The sequence below is a fragment of the Uranotaenia lowii genome, chromosome 2 (assembly GCF_029784155.1).
Source record: "Uranotaenia lowii strain MFRU-FL chromosome 2, ASM2978415v1, whole genome shotgun sequence".
Taxonomy (NCBI): Eukaryota; Metazoa; Arthropoda; class Insecta; order Diptera; family Culicidae; genus Uranotaenia; species Uranotaenia lowii.
In genome coordinates this window covers 242,806,819-242,832,589 of record NC_073692.1, presented here as the reverse complement: position 1 = coordinate 242,832,589, position 25,771 = coordinate 242,806,819, and the positions used below count along the sequence as shown (strand labels likewise).

Genomic DNA, 25,771 nt, shown 5'->3' with positions numbered 1-25,771 from the left:
CTAGAAGCATTACCATCACATACCAAATTTTTGTTCCTCACGAGCCTACTACTAGGACATCACTTTTCACCGCTAGGCCGATAAATCAAAGTAACAAACAAAAATTACGGTGGTTAATCTCTTCATAAAAAAAAACTTAGAATTTATTTTCACAAAAGTACCGTTGCGATCTACCAACATTTTTTAATTTTTCACATTCAACGGGAATTAATTGAAAACTATTTTAGTGATGCAACGAACGATAACTGATAATTTTTGAAAACATACATATCTTTCTAGGACATGTCAAAGTTGAACTAGGGTGAAAGCCATTTGCACTGACCCCGGTGCACCCTATCGAGTTTATTCACAAAAAAGTTTTAAAATTTTGTTTCTAAGAAAAATAACAGAAAATGACTGCTCTCGTGTAGAAAGTGTTCAATATCCTTAAAATAAATTAAATAACAGAAAATGACTGCTCTTGTGTAAAAAGTGTTCAATATCCTTAAAATAAATTAAATTACTTAAGTTATCGTCCAAAAGTTTGGCATTACCCCACAATATGGTGTAGCGACCAAAAGTTTGGGATCAGTTTTCTTAAACATGCATTTTTATTTCATTATTTTTTAAAGAAATATTATCCTAAGCAAGGTAGAACTGATTAAAGCGACTTCATAAACAAAGAGGCGCTGTCCGATTGGAATATTCGTCAATCTGTTAGTGTCATTCCAATAGGGCAAAAGTCCTAAAAATATAGTTACGAGGTTGTTTTAATTTGTTTTATAATTTGGGAAAAAACGGTGGAAGTGAGTAAGATCTACAAGGGAAGTTCTTTAGCGCCTGTGGTTATGCAATATTTGTAAAAAAAATGTTGAAAATTTTTCCTCAACGATAAACTTTGTCGCAGAACAAAAGTTGTTTGTTCCCGAAGGTAAGCCTTAAACCGTGGTTCAATAGGCTGGAGCTGAATAACTCTTAGGTCTTTTAACACTTATAAGCGTTTTATAAAATGCTTAAAAAATATAAATGACACCTCGTTTCTTTATAGAAAAAAGTCTATGGTTAAAATATGATCGCATACCCTACCAACAATAATTTCATAATAAATTGCGGCTTGCCTGCATCGATACGAACATGTAATGGTTGTTTGGTACACATGAATTTAAAAATAGACGAACAAAGAGAACAGCCGTAAGATGCGAATATTCGTAAGCGGTTGCTCATTCGAACTGTATATTTGCAATCCGTAGGGAGTGTTTCGGTGAACGGAATTGAAGGAATAATTTTGGTGAACGATGGAAATATGTGAATTGGAAGGTTTTTTCCATCAGCACTACGATACTTTTCGTTTGGCAATCGGTGAAAGTGATTTCGAAACGTTTGCTCAGCTAAAAACCGATCAACAGCGAGTAGAGTTCGTAGAAAATATTCTGCTGGAACGTTTGGATAGTTTTACGATCTTCAAACCGACTCTCACCGGAATAGAGAAAAATCTCCCAAAAGCGCTGGAATTCAAGGAACAAGGAAATCAAGCCCTGTATCGGGAAGAGTGGCAAAAGTCACTCAAATGTTACAACGAAGCTCTTTTCTGGTTGCCATCGGAAAATGGTAAGCACATTGAATGCCATGAATGAATACCCGAGCAGACTTTTATGGCAAAAATATACCTAATTTTGCTATCATGCCTTGAAAGTAAAATGAGGTATCATTTTGCCCGAATAAAGGTGGTACAATGCCAAAATTTGGGTCTCACTTTTCATATAAGGATACCTCGAATATGCCAAGTGTAGGTTTCACTGAAACCTTAATGATGCCTCGTTTAGCAAACGTTTTAAAATGAGTTTGGAGGGCATAATGATGCCACTTTGAGGTATAATTTACAGCCAAAATTTGGCATCCTCATAATATCAAATCCTTTTTAAAAACGCTGCCAAACAAGGCATCATTAAGCCTCCATTGAAATCAAAATATGGCATTATTGTGCTATATTTCAATCGAAAACGATACCCAAATTTTGGTTTATCCCGAGTATACTTATATGGCAAATTTTACTAGCACGCCCCATAAGTTGAGCATAATGAAAGCAATTAAGCGTAAAAGTGAAATTTTGGCTCTTTTAAAATAAAAGTAAGATAGCTTGAGGTAGTTTTCTTTTAGTTATGCAATATGTTGATACACAATTTAAATATCAAATATCGGTTTAATTTGCCATTTTATTAGATTTTTATTTTTATTTTTAAATTGTACACAAATTGCACTGATTTAGTGAATGTCAAATAAGACAAATTAGTAAATAAATAAATTAAAATAAAAAAAATAATTCAAAGTCAGAGCACTTTCTCACTTCCACTTCCAGAATATCGACGATTTCAATTGAAAAAGGTGTTTGACGAATTATCTCCATAACATGGTTTTGTCCGACACTTCCTATGTCCACTGGCCACCTGAAAAAAATTCATTGAGTATTTTTTTTAGTAAAAAGACACAAGTTTGCATTTTTTTAAAATTATTTTTTTTTATTTTTAAAAAAGAAAATTTACAATCAGGAAGAAATTTAATTTCTCACAAATTTCACCAATTACTTTTTAACTTCTGTCAAAATTTCACAATGAATTCTGTAAAATACCAAAAAGTTGACAAAACCACCCCTATTTGCAAAACAGCCCCGTATGAGTTTTTATTTAACCTGATAGTACTTCAATATAAAACAATTAAAAATTAAAGCATGTCCTTAAAATATCTTAAAAACATACTAACTTGTTACTTTCCCATAAAAAATGAAACTGTATAAAAGCCACATATGTAAAAATCAACGATTTTTATTATTATTTAATTTATTAATTAAGGACATTTTTTAGAAGATTCAAATTCAAACATTTTCAAATAAGTAAAAAGAAATTATGCTTTAGTACTTAGTCACCGCATGGAGAGCTCAGAAATCTTGTTATGCGAGTACATTTGAAAAATGATTTAATGTACCCGCATTACAGTCCAATCACGAAAAACGGTTCTTTAAGTTGTAACAAAAACACAATTTCGGTTCTCTCTTACGATTTATCTTGACAACCTAGAAAACCGTAAGGTAAAAGTTTTTGCAGGAATAAATAGACCAAAAGTATCAAACGCAAAAGAAAACGATTCTTTTATGTAAAAATTGTAATCATAATAAAAATCTATTTTCTCGCTATTTTAATTGTTTCAGTAGGGAACTGTTATGCGAGTAGGGGCAGTATGTTTACTTAAAAGATAAATAATTCTTCGAAACATAACTCACCTGATTAGAAGGTTGATCAGCCTTATGTGTATATGAAACTTCTTCAGCATTGCCAGTCGACATTCCTTAAAAAAAATATTCGGCATTAAGATTACAGAAGGTTAATGTGTCTAAATAACTTACTTGTAAGTTCATTCGTGTAAGTACTAGCAAGTGACTCAACAATTCGGCAGGGCCACAGTCTTTTGATTGAATGCACCGGTAACGTATGGCCTATGCCGTCGAAGATTATCGGCTCCTCTTCAACTGGGCTCACTTGTCATAATTACTCCAATACCCTCGAGTATGGTAAATACAAATTATTTGAAACGAACCAGATTTTCCATTACAATGCTGTGAAATTTGCTTCCTCATTATCCAGAGTAGTTTACCTGAAAATAATCGGAAAAGTTTAGAATTCCTAATAATACTTTAATTTGAATAGAGTACCTATATAATATTCAGATTAAAATTTGAAAGCCTTAAAATTGACAATGCACGAAAATAAGATATGTTTTTTTTACTCAATATTTACTGAGCCATCCAGCTAAACGCCCGAATGTAAAATCAAACATCAAAGATTCTGAATAGGAAGGTACTGTACTTCCTATTCATAATCTTTGATGTTTGACCTCGCTAATCTGACATAATTTTATAATTTTTGAAAGCTACACAAATTTTAATAAATAACCAAAGGCGCATATCATCATCTTATCCCTAGTTTTTTGTTTTTTTTTTTGCAGTATTCGCTCGTTTATTAGACACGATTGATGATCGGGCGTTTTAAGGAATTATTGAGAGCGAATCTAGTTTTGTTAAAAAAAAAAAACTAGAAAAATTGAACGTTCTGGTGAAGAATTATTTTCTACTCGGACGCTTCGAAACGCCAGCCGTTGAATAATTCACATTTCTTGTTTGTCGTGGTTTAGATATGAAGTTATTTATTACCAGATATTTATTTAAATTTAGAAAATTAAAAATTAATGTAAATAAATATCTGGTAATAAATAACTTCATATCTAAACCACGACAAATCAGAAATGTGAATTATTCAACGGCAGGCGTTTCGAAGCGTCCGAGTAGAAAATAATTCTTCACCAGAAAGTTCAATTTTTCTAGTTTTTTTTTTTTTTTAACAAAACGCTCAATCATCAATCGTGTCTAATTAACGAGCAAATATTGTATTAAAAAAAACAAAAAACTAGAGATTAGATGATGATATGCGCCTTTGGTTAGACAACAAAGAGGAAATAATACATGAGAAAAAAAAAGTTCCACTAGTCAAGATGCGTGAGTTGTCAATAAAAAGGCGCTTATGATGTGCTTTTTTTGTAATAACCAAAAAATTAAATATACTGTTCTGAATTTTGAGGTTTGGCATACTCTAAATGTTAGTTTTTTGTCTAAAAAAACTCTAACTTACCTTTAGTAGAACACTAAACAGAATTTAGATGCTCCAAGAATGCCGTCTTCGCCGGGTCGTTCGATCCACTTTCGACAGAGTATGTTTGAGGTGGCCATCCACCCAACCAACAGGAGTTGGAGCATCGGTTCCACAACTTGTGATATCATCACTAGTTATTCAATATTATCGGCCAGCGAAAACATTTGAATTTGCCGATTTTTGCAGGAGGGCCCTGTTGACTTTGAGCTGCCTCTCCTGTCGGAGCTGTTGCCGAAGATTGTTAGTACGCAGCAGCATTGCTGCTGCCAAAAGAAAATCGTTCGAATTAGCTGTAACAAACGAAGATTTGTTAAAATCAATCAACTCATATCACATTCTTACCTACCATTAGAGCTCTTCGAGCTAGTTAGCTGAAAAAATAAAGAAGCCGCCGTTCCTGGTCGATTACGGATTGTTTTCTTGTCTTTCCCCGGGCAGCTTCAGGAGCCAACTCTGTACACGTCGCGGTTGGTTCGATGAAATTCCGATGTGTATCCTTTTGATACGGAACGAATAGTTGCTTGCTTGCGTATATATTTTTTGTTTGTGTTTTGATTCCCTCAACCGCTTCACGCTCGTTTTTTAATAACCATTATAGGTTGGAAAATGAACCATTTAAGGTTAAAAAAACACTGCGTTAAATCACGAAGTAAAGTTCTTGAAAGTTACATGGGACAACACGAATTTTTGAACAACGACTCGAGATGAATTGTGAATTAAAAAACCAACATTATGTTGAACGAAATTTTAAGAGGGGTTGACTGCCGTAAAAAAATTATATTATGTTGAACTGTCTGTTGAAAAATTATGCGATTATCAATTGCCTAACTACTGAAAATATTATATGCATAATGTAGAAAATCCGTGTTTGGTATATTACCAAACTTTTTATCAATTACTGTAAAAACGTTGAAAACACCTCATTTGATTTTTTTCACATAATTGATGTGAGCAAAATTTAGAAAGTATATACATATGTTGTATATAAAGTATTAGGTAAAGTATTTTAAAAATCCTAGTGAAATCTACACATTCGTTTTTAATAAAATATTCAAAGGCCTACAAATATTTTTTTACTGTTGAGTTAGCACTATCCTATATTGTCATGGCTTTAGCTCAATTTGAGTAAAAAGCACCCAATTGCTACTAAATTTAGTAATTACGGTTGCACGGTCTCAAACTTTCAGCCTGTGATCGAACCGTGGTCGTATTTTGCTTTTGTTTCCGGATCGCGATTCATTTGATTCCGTGAGAATAAAAAGTATTCTAAATGGCAATAAAAGTATTCCAAATCCTATTCTGGAACAAAATCCAAAAAGAAAATTACTTGCTTACTTTCTAGCTGGTCAAATTTATGGTAAATTTTGCTAGAATGTGGCCTCGAAAATTTTGTGTGTATACAGTTTACTAAGCACTAATCAGTTCTATCAGATCGGTGCTGCATTAGTTTTTATTCAGTATACTCCGAAACGAAAATTACTAATATATAATAATGATAGCTTAATGATGCCTAATTTTACTGTGTCAGTTAAATCGAAGCTAAATAAAGCGCGCCATTTGCTGGTAATGACGGAATTCGTTGTATGTTTTCAGTTCGATTTAATTTCAAACACCGTACAAAACTGATTTTTCGTCGCAGAAAATTGAATACCACATTATGCAATCATTTTGATCTCACTTTCTGATCTAAACAAATTAATGGAACCTTAATGATGCCTTATTAAGCTTTCGTCGTAAAATTAACACCTTATTGTGCTATCATTTTGCCATTGATGTTTTACTTTGGTATTGATTGGCTATCACATTTCAGCATATTGATACGTCAATGAAACCTTATTTTGCCATCGGGAAAAATAAGACACTAAATTATGCTATCCTTTTGGTATTGATAGCTCATTTTGGTTCCTGTTTGCTATCGATTTAGGCATCAGAGTCTGCTCGGGTATGATTTTGTCCTTGACTTGAAGATCTTTCAACGTGCGGTAGTTTAAAATTAGCTGACTGTTCTGTGATGCCAGATGAATGAATGGTTGCGTTGTTGAAATTTTCAAGTTTACACATTGTACAAAACGTGCTTGAATGTTTGAGTGATGTGGCGTGTCATATTCACGTTAACCCTGTGCAATCATTTAATATAATAAACCAATATTTAAAAGTAGTAAATTTCCTCGCGCTCTTTCGCCAGACTTAGTAGCATTTTTCGTATTTCTGGCAACGGCCCCCGAACAGATTTGAAAACAAATGCAGAAGCAATGTCACACCTGGGAGACTAAAGATCTGAATGAAATGAGTGGGTAACACAAACAATTCAACCGGCTATCCATTTCAGACTGCCTGGCGCTTACTTTTCTACCAGGTGTTGAGGCGATAAATAACTTCAGTAATTAAAATTCCTCTCCTAGAAATTTGCTTTCAACTAATTCATTACTGTATTGTAGCGAAGGTAGAATGCCGTGAACATTGAACTCTACAGAGCTTCAGACTATTTAATTTATTTATTTACATGGTTTTCTGTCTCACGACATAACCTGATCAACAATATTCCTGCAATTCACTCGGTCCATGGCAACCGTTCCCCGACTTTTTGGGCATCCCACATACGCCAAATCACGCTCCTTTTGGTCTAACCACCTCGCTCGTTGCGCCCCTGCTCGTCACGTTCCTACCGCATTCGCAGCGAACACCTTTGTGGCAGGACAGTTGTCCGGCATTCTCGCAACATGTCCTGTCCAGTGTATCCAGTGTGTCCTCCACACTCCGTTCTCCTGCCCGCCAAAGATAGTTCTTAACACTCGTCGCTCGAATACTCTGAGTGTGCGCAGGCTAAGTCATCTCGACCGCGGTTGCTTGTGGAGTCCATAGTAAGCACGACTTCCGCTGATCATTTGCCGCCGGATTTCACGGCTGATGTCATTTTCTGTGGTCACCAGTGAGCCGAGATCAAAATATCAATTCCCAACTCATATACGATACGGTTATCCACCATGAGTGCACGGATACATCGCAGTTTGATCAAAGTAACCGCAGATTGATCAAAGTATGTTCTCACATGCGTTCTTTAGATAATACAATTTGACCGATTTGTCTCCAGTGCAGTGAACATTATACCCGAAACCATGGCTTAGTGTAAGCGCCCCTAGTTGTCACATCGCGAATCTATTGACAGTGTTTTGATCAGGATGGTTTGTTTACTTAGTGGTGAAAATGTCATCAAGATTGAAGCAGTCAGTCAAAAGTTATCGACGATGGAACGTGAAAGGCGAGAGAAAATTCTGCACACTCACGTAGAGAAACCGACGTGGTCAGGGGTAAAGATCGCGAAATTCCTGAAATATCCAAAATCGACTGTTAATTTGGTGCTGCAACGTTACCGGAAGACCCTTACGGTGGATCGAGCCAAACAAACCAGGCGTAAAAGTGGAACATATGACCGGAAGCTGCGAGCAAAGGTAATTCGATCAGTTCACAATAATCCTGGAATCTCATTGCGTGATTTGGCGAAAAAGTTCAAGACGAACCACAGTATAGCTCGACGAATTTGTTTGCGAGAAGGCTTGCGGTCGTATCATGCAAGCAAGCACACCAACAGGACGCTGAAACAAAACCTGGTTGCCAAAACCAGGGCAAGGAAGTTGTACGAGAAAGTGTTGACCAAGTACAACGGATGCATTTTGATGGACGACGAAACTTACGTCAAAATGGATTTTGGGCAAATACCCGGCAACAAATTTTACCTTGCGAAGCGTAAAGGGAATGTTGCGGGTAGATTCAAGTTTCTTTTCGCAGATAAATTTGCTCGTAAGTTCAAGAGGTTTGGCAAGGGATCTGTAGTTGTTGATTGTTGAAGAAACAGGCGAAGCTTTCCGATTTTTAATAGATTGGTATATTAAAATATCCTACGAATTATATAATCAGAAATTAATCAGACTTATCAGGGTGGCCACAGAACCGGGAAAACCGGGAAAAAACCAGGAATTGAAAATCGAACCGGGAAAACCGGGAAAAAACCGGGAATTCAGAACCAAAACCGGGAAAATTTACAAAAGCAAACCGACATTCAGTTTTGGTTCTAAGAACAGGGATTCATCCCAAAATTCAAAATTACATTTGTGTGTAAGAAGAATATCATAAGTTTGAAGATTTTTAATCTACTCTCTGGTTTCTCTTCAACTACCTCTTAATAGAAAAATCTCACTTATTTTACCGGAAACTGCCTCGAAGAATGAGATGAGAAATTCAAAAAGTCTCTTAAAATTTGTTCATGTATCGCACATTATTACAATTATTTAAAAAAACTATAAATCAAATAAAAACAAGCAAATTAAAGTTAAATTTCGAATGGAAATGTAAAAAGATGCTAATATTCTAATTTTCTAGTGATAGTGTTTAACTTAAGAGTAAAACACAAAACAATCATCTTTATTAAGCTACACAAACAGCGTTGTGTAGCTTAATAATAATGATTTCGCTAAAAATTTGCTTGGTTAAAAGGAAACCATCTCCTATCAAACGCACTGTTTGGAAAATTAACAATTTATATAGAAAAATTCCAATAGCACTGTTTGAATATGTTAATATTCCTTTGAAAATTTTCGAAAATTTCGAATTAACTGATTTTTAACCTAAACCGTGACAAAAATTGAAATTTTTTTTAGAAAAATCCAGTGATTTTTTTTCCTTTTTTCATAAGGGTGTGTTTAAGTCGATTGAAGACATTATGCAAATTCTTCAAAAATCTTAAAATTATTCAACATTGCATGGAACTTTCCTCAAAATATACATCTTTGTGTTTTAAGTGACGCATTTAAGAAAAAATCCTTTAATTTGAATGTTTAAAAAGACCCATGTCAAAATAACAAAATTATTGCAATAATATTGATTATTTTTAGTTTATTTCTTCTCGATAGCACAAGTCAACCACATTTTCGTTCTTCCGTTTGCCCGGGTGGTTGAGAGCTAATTTGACTAATTTGAGGGCGACATATCCAAATATCCAGTTTGGTTTTTTTTCTGCTAGCTTTAGTTTTAGAGATTCAAGGGTTTACCTAAAAAAATTAAAGCCACATTTTAGAACTTTACAAAGATACCCAAATCGCAGGTTTCGAATCAATGATCAACTTTTACGAAGACCGCGAATAGTTGAATTTTTTGAGAAAAATGAGGCTGCGTTTAAGTTTATTTTTCACAGTCTAGTTAAATATGAGAATTTTTTTCCTTATACAAGGGTTGTTTCCAAGCAAATATTACAAAATGCGTTACTACAACTCTATTATTAACCGGAATAGTTATCTAATTTTCATAATACCCTGAGAAATTGACTAAACATAAAAATATATGATGAATAATTAACTATTTCCTTTTTCACTGAAGTTAAATCCACTAGGGAATGAAAAATGAAAAAGTTGAGATTTTTTTTTGATGGAAATATGTTTTAGCTCTGTTTTTCAATAATTTTAATTGCTAAAATAATGTACGAAGTCCGTTTTTTTTAATTTATTTTATTTACATAGTATTCCGTCTTACGACATAACTTGACGAACATAATTCCTAAAATTCACTCGGTTCATAGCTACCGTTCTCCAATTTCTCGGGCACCCCACGTTCGCCAGATCACGCTCCACTTGGTCTAACCACCTCGCTCGTTGCGCCCCCGCTCGTCTTGTTCCTACCGGATTCGTAGCGAACACCTGTTTTGCAGGACAGTCGTCCGGCATTCTCGCAACATGTCCTGCCCAGCGTATCCGGCCAGCCTTCACCACCTTCTGGATACTGGGTTCGCCGTAGAGTCGCGCGAGCTCGTGGTTCATCCTTCGCCTCCACACTCCGTTCTCCTGTACGCCGCCAAAGATGGTTCTTAACAGTCGTCGCTCGAATACTCCGAGTGTACGCAGGTCCTCCTCGAGCAATATCCATGTCTCGTGCCCGTAGAGAACAACCGGTCTAATAAGCGTCATATACAGGTTACACTTCGTGCGAGGGCTAAGTCTTCTCGACCGCAGTTGCTTGTGGAGTCCATAGTAGGCACGACTTCCGCTGATAATTCGCCTCCGGATCTCACGGCTGGTGTCATTGTCTGCGGTCACCAGTGAGCCGAGATAGACAAAGTCTTCGACTATCTCCAGCTCGTCGCCGTCGATCGTGACCTTGTTATTACTGGACAAGCGGGTTCCGTTTTTTTAAATTATAAATATAAATATAAATATAAATTATAAATAGTTTGCAATGTTTAGAAACGTTTTTTAACTTTTTTATGGCTAGGACTAAAAAAAATACATTTCTCCTTTTTAAATTTCTTTCAATATTTGCAATTTAAATGTATCAAAATGTTATCTTGAACTCAAAATCCATGAGTTCTGAAGTTGAGATTTTTCAAATAGTATAGGTAGTTTGCATAATTTAATTTTACAACGCTTTGAAAATCATAAATAAATGTTTCTTATTTTGATTGATTAACGAAACTCTTGATTTTATTATAATACTAGCAGACCCGGTAAACTTCGTCTTACCATTTTAAACTTGGCATCTATTTCAAGTTTTTTTTTCGCTGTTTGACTTAAAAAAAAACATCAAATCTTGAGTTGTTAATCGTCTCGCTTTCTTGAACATGTCCTAGTTTTTAAACATACCCATCTTTTCCGTTTGCTCGAATTGGCCCGCTCAATTATATCGGAATCAAATCTAGGAATTTTAACTCAATTGTACGGGTCTTTATCAATTATCAAAAAATTATCTCCAATCAATCTTACATGCATCTTACATGAATGCTTTTCATTTAGTTTTCTTTGATTCGGATGCTTTGAATATTGCCGAATGGTATTAGGTATCAGCTTCTCGTTGCCTATTTGATTTTTTTTAGCACTTAACGTAACCATCAAATTGGGCAAGCCTCGTGCTAAAAAAATCCACTCTTTGTAACTTGTTCCATAAATAACATATGTTGATTATATCTATGTTTCATTTATTGTATACAATTTAGTTGATTGACTCCGCTTTGCTCGAGTTCACTTTAAGGTTTAAATCGAAATCAAAAATTTCTCATTTATTGGAATTTATTGCATATGAAACTTTATGGAAGATGAATTTTGAATATCGGGACAATTTTTGGAGTGTTTGCTCAATAGTCTGCCTAGCGCAGCACTTTTAGCTCCCGAGTAGCTTTTGATGGTATATTTTTTAGAACTGAAGAAATAAAAACATTAGAGATGATTTTTTTTCAAACCATTTTCAAGCAGCTTCACTTTCCTCACATTTGGAAGCAGTGGATATTAATATCCATATTGTCATCAAAATCATGTTTAAAAAAAAAAGGTTCGCCCTTTTTTTAGCAAAAAATGCTAGTTAAATCAAGAAGTCTTGATTTATTGGGTTATTATTCAAAGAAATTTAATTTGGTTTTGAAAGGAGAAAAGATATGATTAAATTTTTTGTTATTCAACCAAGTTAAAGCATTTTTATCTTCTTTTTATCCTTAAATACATACCTGCCAATTTAAACCATTGTTGTCTGATTTAAAATTTTCCTGAACAGTGTTGAAGGTGATTTGCGATTCTGTTTAAGATTATGTGATATTTTCAAGATTCAATAAGATTTAATTGGAATGCAGGTTTTAAAAAAATAAATACATAAAAAAGAACTAATCTTTCAAGGCTACGATGATTTCATGAGTTCATTCTTTTTTCTGGAAATGTTCATGTAAATTTACCTCAACATTTAAAAATTTTAATTATCCGTTCAGATTTATCACTCGGGATACCCTATCTGACTATTTTAGAGAAAAATTGGAATATGTTTCATGACTTAAAGGCGCATCGCCACTTGTTTCACCGTGTGAAATGACAGGAGTTAATATTATTTTCAACACTTTTAGGTCATAACAAAAACTTATCAAAAAAAAATTCAGCTTCTGCTATTAATAAAATTATGCTTCTGGAATATCAATCACGAAAAAATATGGCAACAAAAAATCGGATCTAAAGTCTCACCTACGTAACCAAAATATGTTAAACAAAAACACACATTTATGTTAAGTACGTACTTGAATTCTGTGTAAACAAACAGGGAACCTGTAAACAGTTTTTTGGTGAACGATTTAAAAAAAAGTTAAGTTTATTTAGTCAGATTGATTATTTGGGCCCAACCATTTATAAATTTAGAAATCATGTATACATTTTTTGTAAATGTTGAACGTTTGCACTTCTTTGCATTCGGCCTTCAAATGAACATCAATCTCATATAATCCATTTTAAAGTACAGGCTTTTGTTCAGTTCATGTGTCTGTTCATTTGCAACGGATTTTGTGGTTGTTCTATAAATTTAATGGCGCATGATACAACTTCTGTGAAGCACATTTGTACATGTTTGAAAAATATTTCTAGCGTTTTGGATTATAAACCAAGTCTTTCCACTTTTCTTTTTTCAAATGTCCGCAAAGAGTCATACCATTATTTCATACGCATCAGTACTAAATTCATATTATTTAGACAACAATTCCTTCTTGAAATAACACGAATTGAAGTTTTAATTTTTTCAAATCGTTTGAATGGTTTTGATTTGATGGGCAAAATATTAATCTGGGTCACATTTGGGCGTCATTCATTACTACATATGTGCTGTAGGAATCAAGAAGAAAAAACACATCTAGGCTTCATGTGGTCACCACATGCATCGAAATTATGCTTGGTTGAGAAATGCGCGCCCAAATATTCCCACTAAACAGTATGCTATGCCATAGTTACTAACCTCCTACGACGTTTGCTTGCGACGCCTGGACCATAGAGACGAAAAACAAACTGCCCGCCCGGCGCCCAAAGTAAAGAAAATCTCGAAAAAATTGAAGGCCATGACTTTAATTTGATTCAATTTATTACAAATTTAATGATAACGGACAATTGATGCGACTTTTTGTTGTTTTTATTCGATATAAACCGATTCGCATGTCCACAGAATATTCTAAAAATAATTTCATTTGAATCGGTTGGGTCATTTCGGAGGAGTAGTACTACAAACACCGTTACAAGAGAATTTTATATAATAGATATTTAGATATCATAATTTTGAATTCCTTTTGCAGTCATTTCTTAATTTATTTCGAAACTGAAATTCCTTAGTTTAAAATAAAAAACAATGGGCGAAGCTGTATTGCATAACTGTTTTAAATTTTACCTCTATCTCCAACTTTGATATGCTGTCGAATAATCCTCAAAACTGTTTAATAAAGACTCTGTAACTTGTTGCCAATATTTTTTTTAAACTTTTGAAGTTTCTAACTTCAAGATGCAAAAACAATGTTTGGTGAAAATTTATCCAAGGGAGCTTGCCGAGTTGGATAATTATGTCGAGTGCTGAAAAAATCGAGTTTTGCAACGAGTGGCATACACAATTTTATGCAAATTTGGAAAATCCTTTGAAACATTAATTGACCTTCGAAGTGCATCTTGCAAATAACCACATGTCAATGACTATGCAAAAATTACTGAAAATTTGTGATAAAGTAGATCGTGGACGATACTTTTGCAGGCAAAAACAGTTTGTATTAAAAATTATCACTTTTCGATAATGTTTTCAGTGTCTAAAAGTTAACTTTTTAGCACTGAATTGCATTAAATATAATTATAATAACGATTCAAAAATTGAGCAAGATTCTTTTTTTTTTTTTTAATTATTGATTCTTTCAATCTATAAAAAATCTGTACTGAATTCTAAAGAATATATTTTTAAAAATTTGCTTAAACAGAAGACAAGTTCTTCGGAAAATGGTAGGGTCAACTAAAGTTATCATGAAAAAAGATCCTACTTTTTTATTTTTACATCTGTTCGTAATTATCCAGGTTGATATGGGGTTGTAATGAACACTGTTAAGATTATTGTTACGTAAAAATTTTTAATGTTGGCAAAATTTCTAAAGGAATCTGAACACTGCGACTAGATACGATTTGTGGTCTTTAAAAAATTACCCTTAATTAGTCATATGCATTTTTTGTATTCACAAAGGAACAAGGAATCTTGTATTTTAGAAACTGATGAAGTTATGTATAACGGTTTATTTTCAACATCTTGACGGTTATTGGTATTTTAAATATTAAAGATAAGTTTAGATAATCAAACAATGCAGTGCCTTAAAACAAGCGATCATAATTGCACTGCGTTTTGAAAAACATGGACACTTATAAACAATCCTCTGTGAATCAGTATGGTATTTTTTTTTGTTTATTTGTGACACTTTACCAACGTTTTGGCAATCGTGTCAAAGTATGATAAATGTTTAGCCAAAATTTATATTACAATTGAAGATACATTTATTACTGACTGTAAAACGTCTGAAAACGACATTTTTACTGAATTTACTGTGACAAGAGAGTTACATGATTGAAAACAGCAAGCTCTCAAAACAATTTTAAATTCTAAAGATGTGGATTTTGTGAGCTGTAGTAACACATCTGTTACTGTTAAAAATTTGTAAACATGATTAAAAACCCTAGACCAATTTTCTATAGGATGTTTTTTTAATCATTTAGTGTTCAATTATTTGAGTGTTACGAAACGACCAATCAATTAAATAATTTGAAAATTTTGCTATGTACAGACGAAAATGGACAATCAATTTCTGGAAACCTTGAATTTTTGTCCGGGAAAAAAAACCGAGAAAAAACCGGGAATTTTAAAATGAAAAAGTTGTGGCCACCCTGCTTATAAATAAATCAGAAATTTGGACTTACGTTAACTGCTCTTCGTTTGCTTTAGTGCTGTTCTGATTTCAACAATCTTCTAATCGAAGCACGCTGGCGATTTTGATTTGGAACCTGAGATTTTCGTATGTTCTCTATAATTTGATAGTTACATTTTTATCGTATAAATCTTTACCTGCTCAACGGAACCAGTGAACAGAAGTTGAGTTTTCTTAAACTAGGTGACTGCTACCACGATGCTGTTTTAGAACTTGTGATTTGTTTATTTGTTTATTTGTTTATTTGTATAAAATATCAACGGATCACATGTTGATCCAAATGATAACTTAATCCTAATTAACTTTCTAAAATTAAAATCCACTCGACACAGTTCTAGACACGTCTAATATTTTCCTTCGGAACACATTTCTCGAAACGTCAAAGTCAAAATGCTCAGCAAAACGATTAAAAGTTTTTAAGATTCCCACAAAAGCGCTGTTGGCCCCATAGTTGTTCAGACGAATGGGAACGTAAAGCTGCAAATGCTGGTTTCTTAATCCTCGGGGTCGTACACTAAGAGGGACAGCCTCCAGCAGCGTGGGAGAGTCAATTCTTGATGTCAGCAGGTCAGCCACAACCAGAGCTCGAGTAGCGTTCCTACGAACTTGAAGCGTATCCAAATTTAAGAGGCGGCAACGATTTTCGTAGCTTGGCAGACGAAACGGATCGTGCCAATTCAGGTGACGTAGTGCATACCGCAGGAAGCGCCGCTGGATAGCCTCGATTCGTTCAGCTCCGTTCTGATAGAAGGGGCACCAGACAGCTGATGCGTACTCGAGGATGGAACGAACTATGCAGCAATAAAGACTTTTAAGGCAGTACACGTCTTTAAAGTCTTTGGCCATGCGAAACAGGAATCCAAGGTTTCTAGAAGCTTTGTCAACAACATAGTTCGTGTGAGTCTTGTACTCCAGCCATTGATCGAGGATAACTCCTAGATCGTTGATGTGTTCGACTCGGGTGATGGTATCGCTTCCAAGGATGTACTCAGCATGAAGAGTGTGCCGCTTACGGGAAAATGTCATAACCGAGCATTTGCTGCGGTTCAAAGGCAGGCAGTTAATGTCGCACCAGTGAGCAAATTCGGAAAATTGCTGCTGTAAAAAGTCGATGTCGTCTTGGTTGTTTATGGCGTGAAAAAGTTTGAGGTCATCAGCATAAGCGAGTTTGGTGCCGTCCAGAAGCGAGAGTGCGTCATTGAAGTAGATTACGAAAATTATCGGTCCTAAATGGCTTCCTTGGGGCACACCTGAAGGGGCAGGGAATTGCCTGGAGAAGGATTCACCAGTTCGAACGGATAATTTCCGCCCCATTAAATAACTCCGGAACCAATCCAGAAGAGATCCACAGAATCCTAAGCGTCCGAGCTTTGCAATAGCAATATCATGGTTCACCTTGTCGAACGCAGCAGAGAGATCAGTGTAAATGGCGTCAGTTTGGGTCTTCCTGGCAAAGCAGTCTTGAATGAAAGTAAGTTGGTAGTTGTGGATCGTTTCGGCATGAATCCATGCTGGTCGTTGGAAATGTGAGGCTTGCAGAACGAGAAAATAGGATCCATAACAACCAGTTCGAAGAGTTTGGATATCGCGCATAGAGCTGATATCCCACGGTAGTTGCTAACATCTCGCTTGTCCCCTTTTTTGTGGACAGGAAACATATGAGCTTCCTTCCACAATGAGGGAAAAATTGCGTTGTCCAGCGATGATTGAAAAATATATTTGATGGGAGTCAGCAAAAGTGGCATAAAACGTTTTAAAAAAGTTGCTGGTATACCGTCCGGGCCCGTAGAGGTTGAATTTTTCAACTTTGCTGTCGCTTTCAAGATGGCTGCATCTTCAATAAGGAATCCATTCAAAGATGAACCTAGAGGTAAAATATTCCGGACAGCCCTGGCTAGTTGCTCTGAAGAAATGCCCTCAGTTGTAAAGACGCTTGAGAATTTCCCGGCGAAGAGCTCACAAATTTCGGGGTCGGAATCAGCTGTGTTGTTGTCCAGAAACATGTGGGACGGGAGCCCTATTTCTTTCCGCTGATTTTTTACGTGCTTCCAAAATTTTTTCGGACTGGTCTTGAAGTTTCGCTGTAGCCGATTAAGATAATTTTGGTAGCAGCGCTTACTGGTCTTTTTATATGCCGAGTTCAGTTTGCGGTATTCGTTCTGAGCGTAGAGCGACTTGTGCTTGTTATAGTTACGAAGAGCACGTTTTTTAGCTGTCTTGAGTTGCCGCAGTTCTTTAGTGACCCACGGAGTCCGTAGATTAGCACCTACGTTACGTTTCGGCACATGGCGATCGATGGTGTAACTAAGGATATTCGTAAATGTCTCTGCAGCTGCGTTGGGATCAGAAAGATCGAGCTCGACTTCCCATTCAATGGATTCCAGAACCCGCGATATAGCTTCGAAATCCATATTCTTGAAATCTTTATAGTAAGACGTTTTCTCAATGGGAGAATATAACCTAGCGGCACCGAGTGAGACCACTAGAGCTGGATGATGTAGGACAGCTTTGACGAGTGGAGCGGGAGCTAAATTGATCGTCGGAGTCGGAGTATGTTTTCTTATAATTTTAGTTTTCTTTTATCGTTTCAGGTTTTACCTTCTTCACGGAGTCAGAGGACAGGACTTCCGTTTGCTTTAGGTGACTGCTGGCCCGATTTCACGGAATCACGTTATTGGTCACGAACGATTCTGGTTGCTTCGAAAAACGTACGATTCTGGTTCGCTTCGAAAAACGAATCTGTTTACAGAGTTGACGAATTGAGTGAAGCAGGAATAAAAACAATGATTGAGAAAATAAACTTACTTATTGTGCTTCTTGCACTTTTCCACGCAACTAGACCTTATCTTTAAACGATGCTAAAGTCCTAACTAGATCACTGTTCACGACTTCCGTTTATCTTCTACTTTTTACAATATTCCGCTCATAGGTTTCTTGTTCAAGTTAGCTGCTATCCTTTTCTACTGTAGACTATATTATGCCCTAGATTCCGTTTAGATAAATATACGTTACCCCAGTGGTAAAGTGTTTGTTGTTGAAGCTGTGGATGGAGACGCTACGTCTGAGAAGTCGTCACAGTAGTTGTGGGAAGAAGACTAAGATTTTCGTCACTGGGGACACAATGAATGGAAATGTTTACAAAGAAAAATGTCTCCAGAAGAGGGTTTTGCCATTCATTCGGTCCCACAAAGGTCCGGTGAAGTTCTGGCCGGACCTGGCAAGCTGCCACTACAGCCGGGATGTCGTTAAGTGGTATAAGGAGAACAAGATCGATTTTGTTGAAAAAAGTATCAAATATTGGGCAATAGTTAAGGGCAAACTGAAGAAATGTGGCAGAACCATGAAAAACCCCGCTCAAATGGCAAAGTGGTGGAACAATATGGCGAATGAGGTTACCAGCAAGGTTGCCGAAAAAAAATTCTATGTTTTTGAGAAAAAAAAAATCTGACTTTCTGTGATTTTACCCAAAAATTCTGTGATGGATTTCCGTGCTGCTATTTCCTTGAATTTCATAGAAAAATCATGATAACTTGTGTATTTTTCACATTTTAGTTGGATAAAATCAATTACCATTACCAGTTCTATCATACTTTTCTAATTCAAAGTAAGAAATCCAAATTTCATACTGTCATAAATAATTATAATTTCAAAATTCCATTCAAAATTCAAAAATTCTGTGAAATCTGTGAAAATTTCAAAATTCTGTGTTCTGTAACACAGATCCTGTGATGAAAATTTGCTCAAAATTCTGTGAAATTACAGATTTTTCTGTGATTTCGGCAACCTTGGTTACCAGCAGTACTGTGCGGAAAATGATGGGTGGTATCACAAAAGTTCGAAAATTCATCCGAATAGCTGACGAATGATTTTTATGTATTTTTTCCCTAAAGTGAAATAAGAACCCTACAAAATAACATTTTTACTTTTGTTGTACGTTGTTTCTTTGCGGAGAAATGATTTATTTTATCCGACCACATTCTATGTGAAACAGACTTTAATGTTAGACTATGTATAACTAATTAACTAATATTCACCGATCACAAAGATCTTATTTTAGTGAATTTTCATTGCATCTTTTGGGAACATTTTAGTAAAAGTTGAGTTTATTTTAGTTTCTATCATTCGAAGTTGTTTTACAAACATTAGTTTTAGTAGAAGACATAGAAATTTTTAATTTTAAGTCGATCCAACATAATTTTATTTGCAGAACTGGACAGAAGTCTCATTCTGGCTAATCGGTCGGCATCTCTGTTTCATCTCAACAAATTCAGCCATGCACTGGAGGATCTTAGACTAGCAATAGACCTAAACTATCCTAAGGAGAAGCTGTTTAAACTTCTGGAGAGGAAAGCTAGATGTTACTTTGCAAGGAAAGATCTTTTGAATGCACTTGAGAATTTTAGGTATCGTATATCTAATAGTTTGCTGGTGTGAGTTACAGAAAAAATAACGTTTTACTCGATTTTAGAGAGTCCTACAATGCATTGCACTATTCCAATTTGAGTGGAGAAAAAAGAGATAAATGGATGAAACAACTTAAGAAAGTTATTTTCGAGCTCGACGAACGTGTTACTCAGGCGAAAAAGTATCTTACACCAGTAACACATAACGTGACAAAACCATTCGTCCCCTATGTGGATAAGGCTCTGTACTTCGATAGCTCGGATAATGAGGGTCGATTTGCTCGAACGAATTGTCATCTGAATCCAAGCTATTTGCTTCTGAAGGAGAAACCGCATGCTTCAGTCGTCTGCGAAGAATATTGTACAACTCATTGTGATCGTTGCTGCCTCAGAGTTGAAGTGTTGTTTCCCTGTCCGAATTGTATCGATGTGGTGTATTGCTCGGAGCAATGTCAACAGGAAGCACTCAATACGTTTCATAAGTACGAGTGTAGATTCCTACCATTTCTAAGGAAACTGGGAGCCAATATCGTTTGCTTTCTGGCTTTGCGAATTATTACCCAACGCAGAGAAGATTATTTCCTTAACTTGAAAGAAGATCTGAGTCAGCTGTCAGATGATGATGTGACAAGGTAGGTGTAAAACTTATTTTACCATTGAGATGCTCACGGTGCCCCCCTGGACCGTTATTATAAAAAAAAAGTGACCACCAAAACCTCGGCTCGATTTCTTAGGTAATTCTACACCTCTGGGCAAATTTTAAAAAAAATCCCTAGTCGAATTTTTGAGAAATCTTGATTTGAAGTTTTCAGGTCGAAAAAACCAATCTTTATATATATAAATGAATTTCTGTCTGTCTGTCTTTCTGTCTGTTCCCTATAGACTCAGAAACTTATGAACCGATTTACGTGAAACTTGGCAGGTGGGGGTATTGGAGGCCGGGGAAGGTTCCTATTATGGTTTGGGACCCCCTCTCTAAAGGAAGGGGGGGGAGGGGCCTCCCAAACAAAAGACAATTTTTTGCATAACTCGAGAACCAATCAAGCAAATGGTATCAAATTTGGCATGGGGTGGTATTTGGGAACGGAGAATATTTCAATGAATATTAGGTACCCCTCTTTCCTCTCAGTGGGGTGATAGAAAGGGGGGAGGGGGGCTACCTTACAATTTTTCATATAACTCGAAAACTATTTAAGATATTGGAACCAAATTTGGCATGGGAAGGTATTTGGATACGAAAAATATTTCTATGATTTTTTGAGACCCCTCCCTCTTTACAGTAGGGAGATATAAAGGGGGGAGGGGCCCTCTTTTTAATTTTTACATAACTCAAATACTAATCAAGCAAATGGAACCAAATTTGGCATGGGCAGATATTTGGGAACGTGATATGTTCTAATGATTGTTTGAGACCCCTTCCTTCTTCCAGCGGGGAGAAAGGAAAGAGGGAGGGAAGTTCCATACAATTTCTATTGCATAACTCAAGAACTACAACAGCAAATGGAACCAAATTTGGCATGGAACGATATTTGGGTACGAGAAATGCTTCTTTGAATATTTGGTATCCCTCAATCCTTCAAAAAGGTGGATGAAAAGGGGGAGAAGAGATTTCCCTAACAATTTTCAGTATAACTGGAGATCTGATCTGAGAACTTATGCATAAATTTATGCTATAGCATAAATTGAGAACTTATGTTAAAAAAAATGTATTGGGTTCACCTCCCTCCTCTTATGTACCTACTCACTGAAAGGAGGATAGTGTGTCAGATAATCATAGAATCATACCAAAATGATTTGCCATGTTAAGTTTTGTCCATTTCTCGGATTTTGTTAAAAAAAAAGTTAAATGTCAGCTTTCCTCTTCCCTACCTTTATTTCCAATTCTATCATCCCACTGCAAGAAAGGAATTGTTGGACATAAAAAAATTCTCTTATTAAAATACCATCCCATGCCAAATTTGGTTTTATTTGCGTAGTAAATTCTTGAGTTATGCATAAACTTGAAAGGAAGTAGCAATCCCCTTTAAATGGAGGAGTGAGAACTTAATACTCATAAAAGTATTTTTTGTACTCAACAAATTTTGGATACCAAATTTGATTTCATTTGCTTTATTAATTCTCGAGTTATGCAAAAAAATGTATGGTAGCCCCCTTCCCTCTTTATATCTTTCCGCTGAAAAAATGATGGGGCTTACATTTATAATAGAAACATTTCTCGTATCCAAATACCCTAACATGCCAAATGTGGTTCAAATTTGCTCGATCAGATCTCCAGTTATACTGAAAATTGTTAGGGAAATCTCTTCTCCCCCTTTTCATCCACCTTTTTGAAGGATTGAGGGATACCAAATATTCAAAGAAGCATTTCTTGTACCCAAATATCGTTCCATGCCAAATTTGGTTCCATTTGCTGTTGTAGTTCTTGAGTTATGCAATAGAAATTGTATGGAACTTCCCTCCCTCTTTCCTTTCTCCCCGCTAAAAGAAGAATGGGGTCTCAAACAATCATTAGAACATATCACGTTCCCAAATATCCGCCCATGCCAAATTTGGTTCCATTTGCTTGATTAGTATTTGAGTTATGTAAAAATTAAAAAGAGGGCCCCTCCCCCCTTTATATCTCCCTACTGTAAAGAGGGAGGGGTCTCAAATAATCATAGAAATATTTTTCGTATCCAAATAACTTCCCATGCCAAATTTGGTTCCAATATCTTGAATAGTTTTCGAGTTATATGAAAAATTGTAAGGTAGCCCCCCTCCCCCCTTTCTATCACCCCACTGAGAGGAAAGAGGGGTACCTAATATTCATTGAAATATTCTCCGTTCCCAAATACCACCCCATGCCAAATTTGATACCATTTGCTTGATTGGTTCTCGAGTTATGCAAAAAATTGTCTTTTGTTTGGGAGGCCCCTCCCCTCCTACCTGTTAGGGGGAGGGGTCCCAAACTATATTAGGAACCTTCCTCGGCCTCCAATACCCCCACCTTCCAAGTTTCACGTAAATCGGTTCATAAGTTTCTGAGTCTATAGGGAACACACAGAAAGACAGACAGACAGAAATTCATTTATATATATAAAGATTGGGTTTTTTGACCTAAACACTTCAAATCAAGATTTCTCGAAAATTCGACTAGGAATTTTTTTAAAAATTTGCCCAGAGGTGTAGAATTACCTAAGAAATCGAGCCCTATACTTGGTTTTGGTGGTCACTTTTTTTTTATAATAACGGTCCAGGGGGGCACCGTGATGCTAAGAGAAATTTTTTGATCAATTTTATGGACCTAAACTCTTCATTAATGAACGGAACCTTGATCAAAATTTCAGCACTAAATCAGATATCGTAGAGAATCATTGGCTTTAAAAAAAATGTGAAATCAATTCCGCCTTACGGGAAATAGGATAAGATTTGAAACTTTCGAAATATTTATCGAAAAGTCAGTATAACTGAAGATACTCATCTAAAATACAGCTTGTAAAAACAATATTTTTTATAACATGTGTCATACACTAATAATCGAAAATAATTTCAAATTGACTTTTTACTTATTCTTTGTGACCTACAGATTACCTGTCGATGATTACCGGCGCATCTATAACTATGTTACGCACTCCTCTCAAAGGAGTCCGGAAGATTCTCTGCAATGGACCCTGATGGCTGTCTTAATCAACCGAATGCTGTTACATGGTGGATACTATAGTAGTGGTTGTACGAATAGGTAAACTTCCAAGTAAATACCATTTGATATCACCAGTATCATACATTAAACGAATGCAACTATTTTCAGTTACATCGGATCGCTGCTGCTGCACAATCTTCAGGTGGTAACCTACAATTCGCACGAAATAGCGGAACATCAGCGACTTCGTGCCAATGATTCCGGAACATCCGTTTGCATTGGAGCTGGTCTTTATCCAACTTTGGTGTTCTTCAACCATTCTTGCGATCCCGGAATCACTCGATACTTCATCGGCAATGCAGTGTATGTTCGAACCTTGAAAAACATTCCTCCTGGGGGGACCATTTCGGAGAACTACGGTCAACTGTATGCACGCAACGAACGAAAAGATCGACAGAAGAAACTTTTCGAAGGGTACAAATTTCAGTGCAATTGCCAGGCTTGCCAGGAAGATTGGCCGCTGGTTTTCAATATGAACCCGTCTATGGTCCGATTGAAGTGCGCTGGAACCGAGGGTTGTCCCAATGCGTTGGTTTTTAAAGTGGAGGATGATCGTCCCGAGGTGATGACATGTGATCGATGCGGAGCGTTGACCGATGTTAGCAATAGTTTGGAATCACTAATGGTAACTGGAGTATCAAACTGTTTATACTGATTAATTATGATTTTTTTTTTTCAATTTTAGAACACTGACATGCTTAATCGGTACCAGGCTGCTAATAATCTGTTAGATCAGGGTGAATACGACAAAGCTTTGGCCAAGTATTCGGCTATCATGACATCTTTGGATGAAGTCCTTGTGCAACCATATAGGGAATATTATCTTTGTCAGCAAGGAATTCGACGATGTACTATTGAAATGGGAAACAAGTATATAGAAATGAAATAAATGCCATTGAACTTTTACATTTCTTCTATTCAAGTTTTGCAATAGATACCGTGTAACATGTGAAACAATATCGTAGGCGTTTGCTATGGGAGCCCTTTTAAGCGTGGAGGGAGGGGTCTTTTTATAGAATGAATGGAGTTGCTGGGAAAAAAATACATACATATGTACCAAATTTGTCAGAAATCACGTGGAAAATGATCGATTTGTTTTATATTTCACATCGATTTAAAATAGCTCCCTCCCCCCTCCCCCGTTTGCAAAGGTGGGCGGAGTTTGAAACTTATCAGAAACAATGTCGGCCCAAAAACCCCGTTTTACCAACTTTTACTACAATCGAAAACCTATGATACGATAACACGCCAGCTAGATAGAAGGAATGTCAATAACTATCACGGCATTTCTGCCTTATGCACAATTGCCAAACTATTTGAGCTCATTGTTTTTGACCCTGTCTCTCGTTGTGCAAACCCTATTTTACTTTAAAGTGCAGCTACTTGGTAGGTTGGAACTCATTGTACAAACGACGGAATCCTTCTCCAACCAGTTTTTTGCCTTCTCTGGAGTGCCTGTAGGGAGTCATCTAGGACCAATACTATTCTTGATTTATTTCCCCGACGTGCTGTTGCTGCCAAGTGCCAAGTTCCTGCAGGACCAGTCATTCTTGTCAAACGGCTGGATTTCGAGATTCACGGGAATTACATCGTCGATAAAGCTTCTAGAAGTCTAGAAGGATATTTACTGTTTGTAGAGTCTCTACTGTAGTTTGGTTCGTTCGATCCTTGAATACGCCTTTGCTATTTGGTGCCCTTATTACCAAAACGGCTCCCGAGCGTATTGTGGATATCCATCGGCGCTCTATGAGATTCGCCTTCGACACCTGAACTGGCAAGACCCGTTCCGACTTCCCAGATACGAGAGCAGCTGTCGGCTAATCGACATCGACACGCTGCAAACCCGCAGAACCACCACACGAGCCTCTGTCGTAGCTGATTTTATTGACGCGTCTTAGAGGTTCTCGGTCTTAAGCAAAGTTGATTTTTGAATCTTCAGCAATAAAGCTTAGTTCTTTTAGAAATGGGACACTTTCATTTGCTAATAGCTCGTTAACTAGTAATTGGATATTGACAGCATTTTGTTGCCTGTAAAAAGTACTATTCGACCTATTTTTTCAAAATTTAAAATTTATGCGTTTTTGAGATATGTACGATGCAAGAGAAAAAGAAAAAAATAATTTTGCACAGTTTCCTTTAAAATTCGTCATTATCAAATTGATAGCTGACAAAACCGTTGATTATTCAAAGAATTACTGAGTTTTTGTGGTGGATAAGTATGCAAACACTGTCAATAATGTCCACATAGTTCAAATCAAGCATTGGAGTGAAGCACATGATCGACAACAAC

At 36.2% G+C, this 25,771-nt stretch overlaps 1 protein-coding gene across 1 annotated transcript; it reads left to right on the top strand.

Moving 5' to 3' along the window:
- The first annotated feature begins 1,219 nt into the window (after window positions 1-1,219).
- On the top strand, window positions 1,220-24,370 carry LOC129746468 (SET and MYND domain-containing protein 4-like). Its single transcript, XM_055740121.1, has 6 exons — window positions 1,220-1,587; window positions 19,607-19,802; window positions 19,868-20,434; window positions 23,368-23,520; window positions 23,590-24,106; window positions 24,167-24,370. The coding sequence occupies exons 1-6, from the start codon at window positions 1,275-1,277 to the stop codon at window positions 24,368-24,370; spliced, it is 1,950 nt and encodes a 649-aa protein (XP_055596096.1). The 5' UTR covers window positions 1,220-1,274.
- The last annotated feature ends 1,401 nt before the right edge of the window (window positions 24,371-25,771 follow it).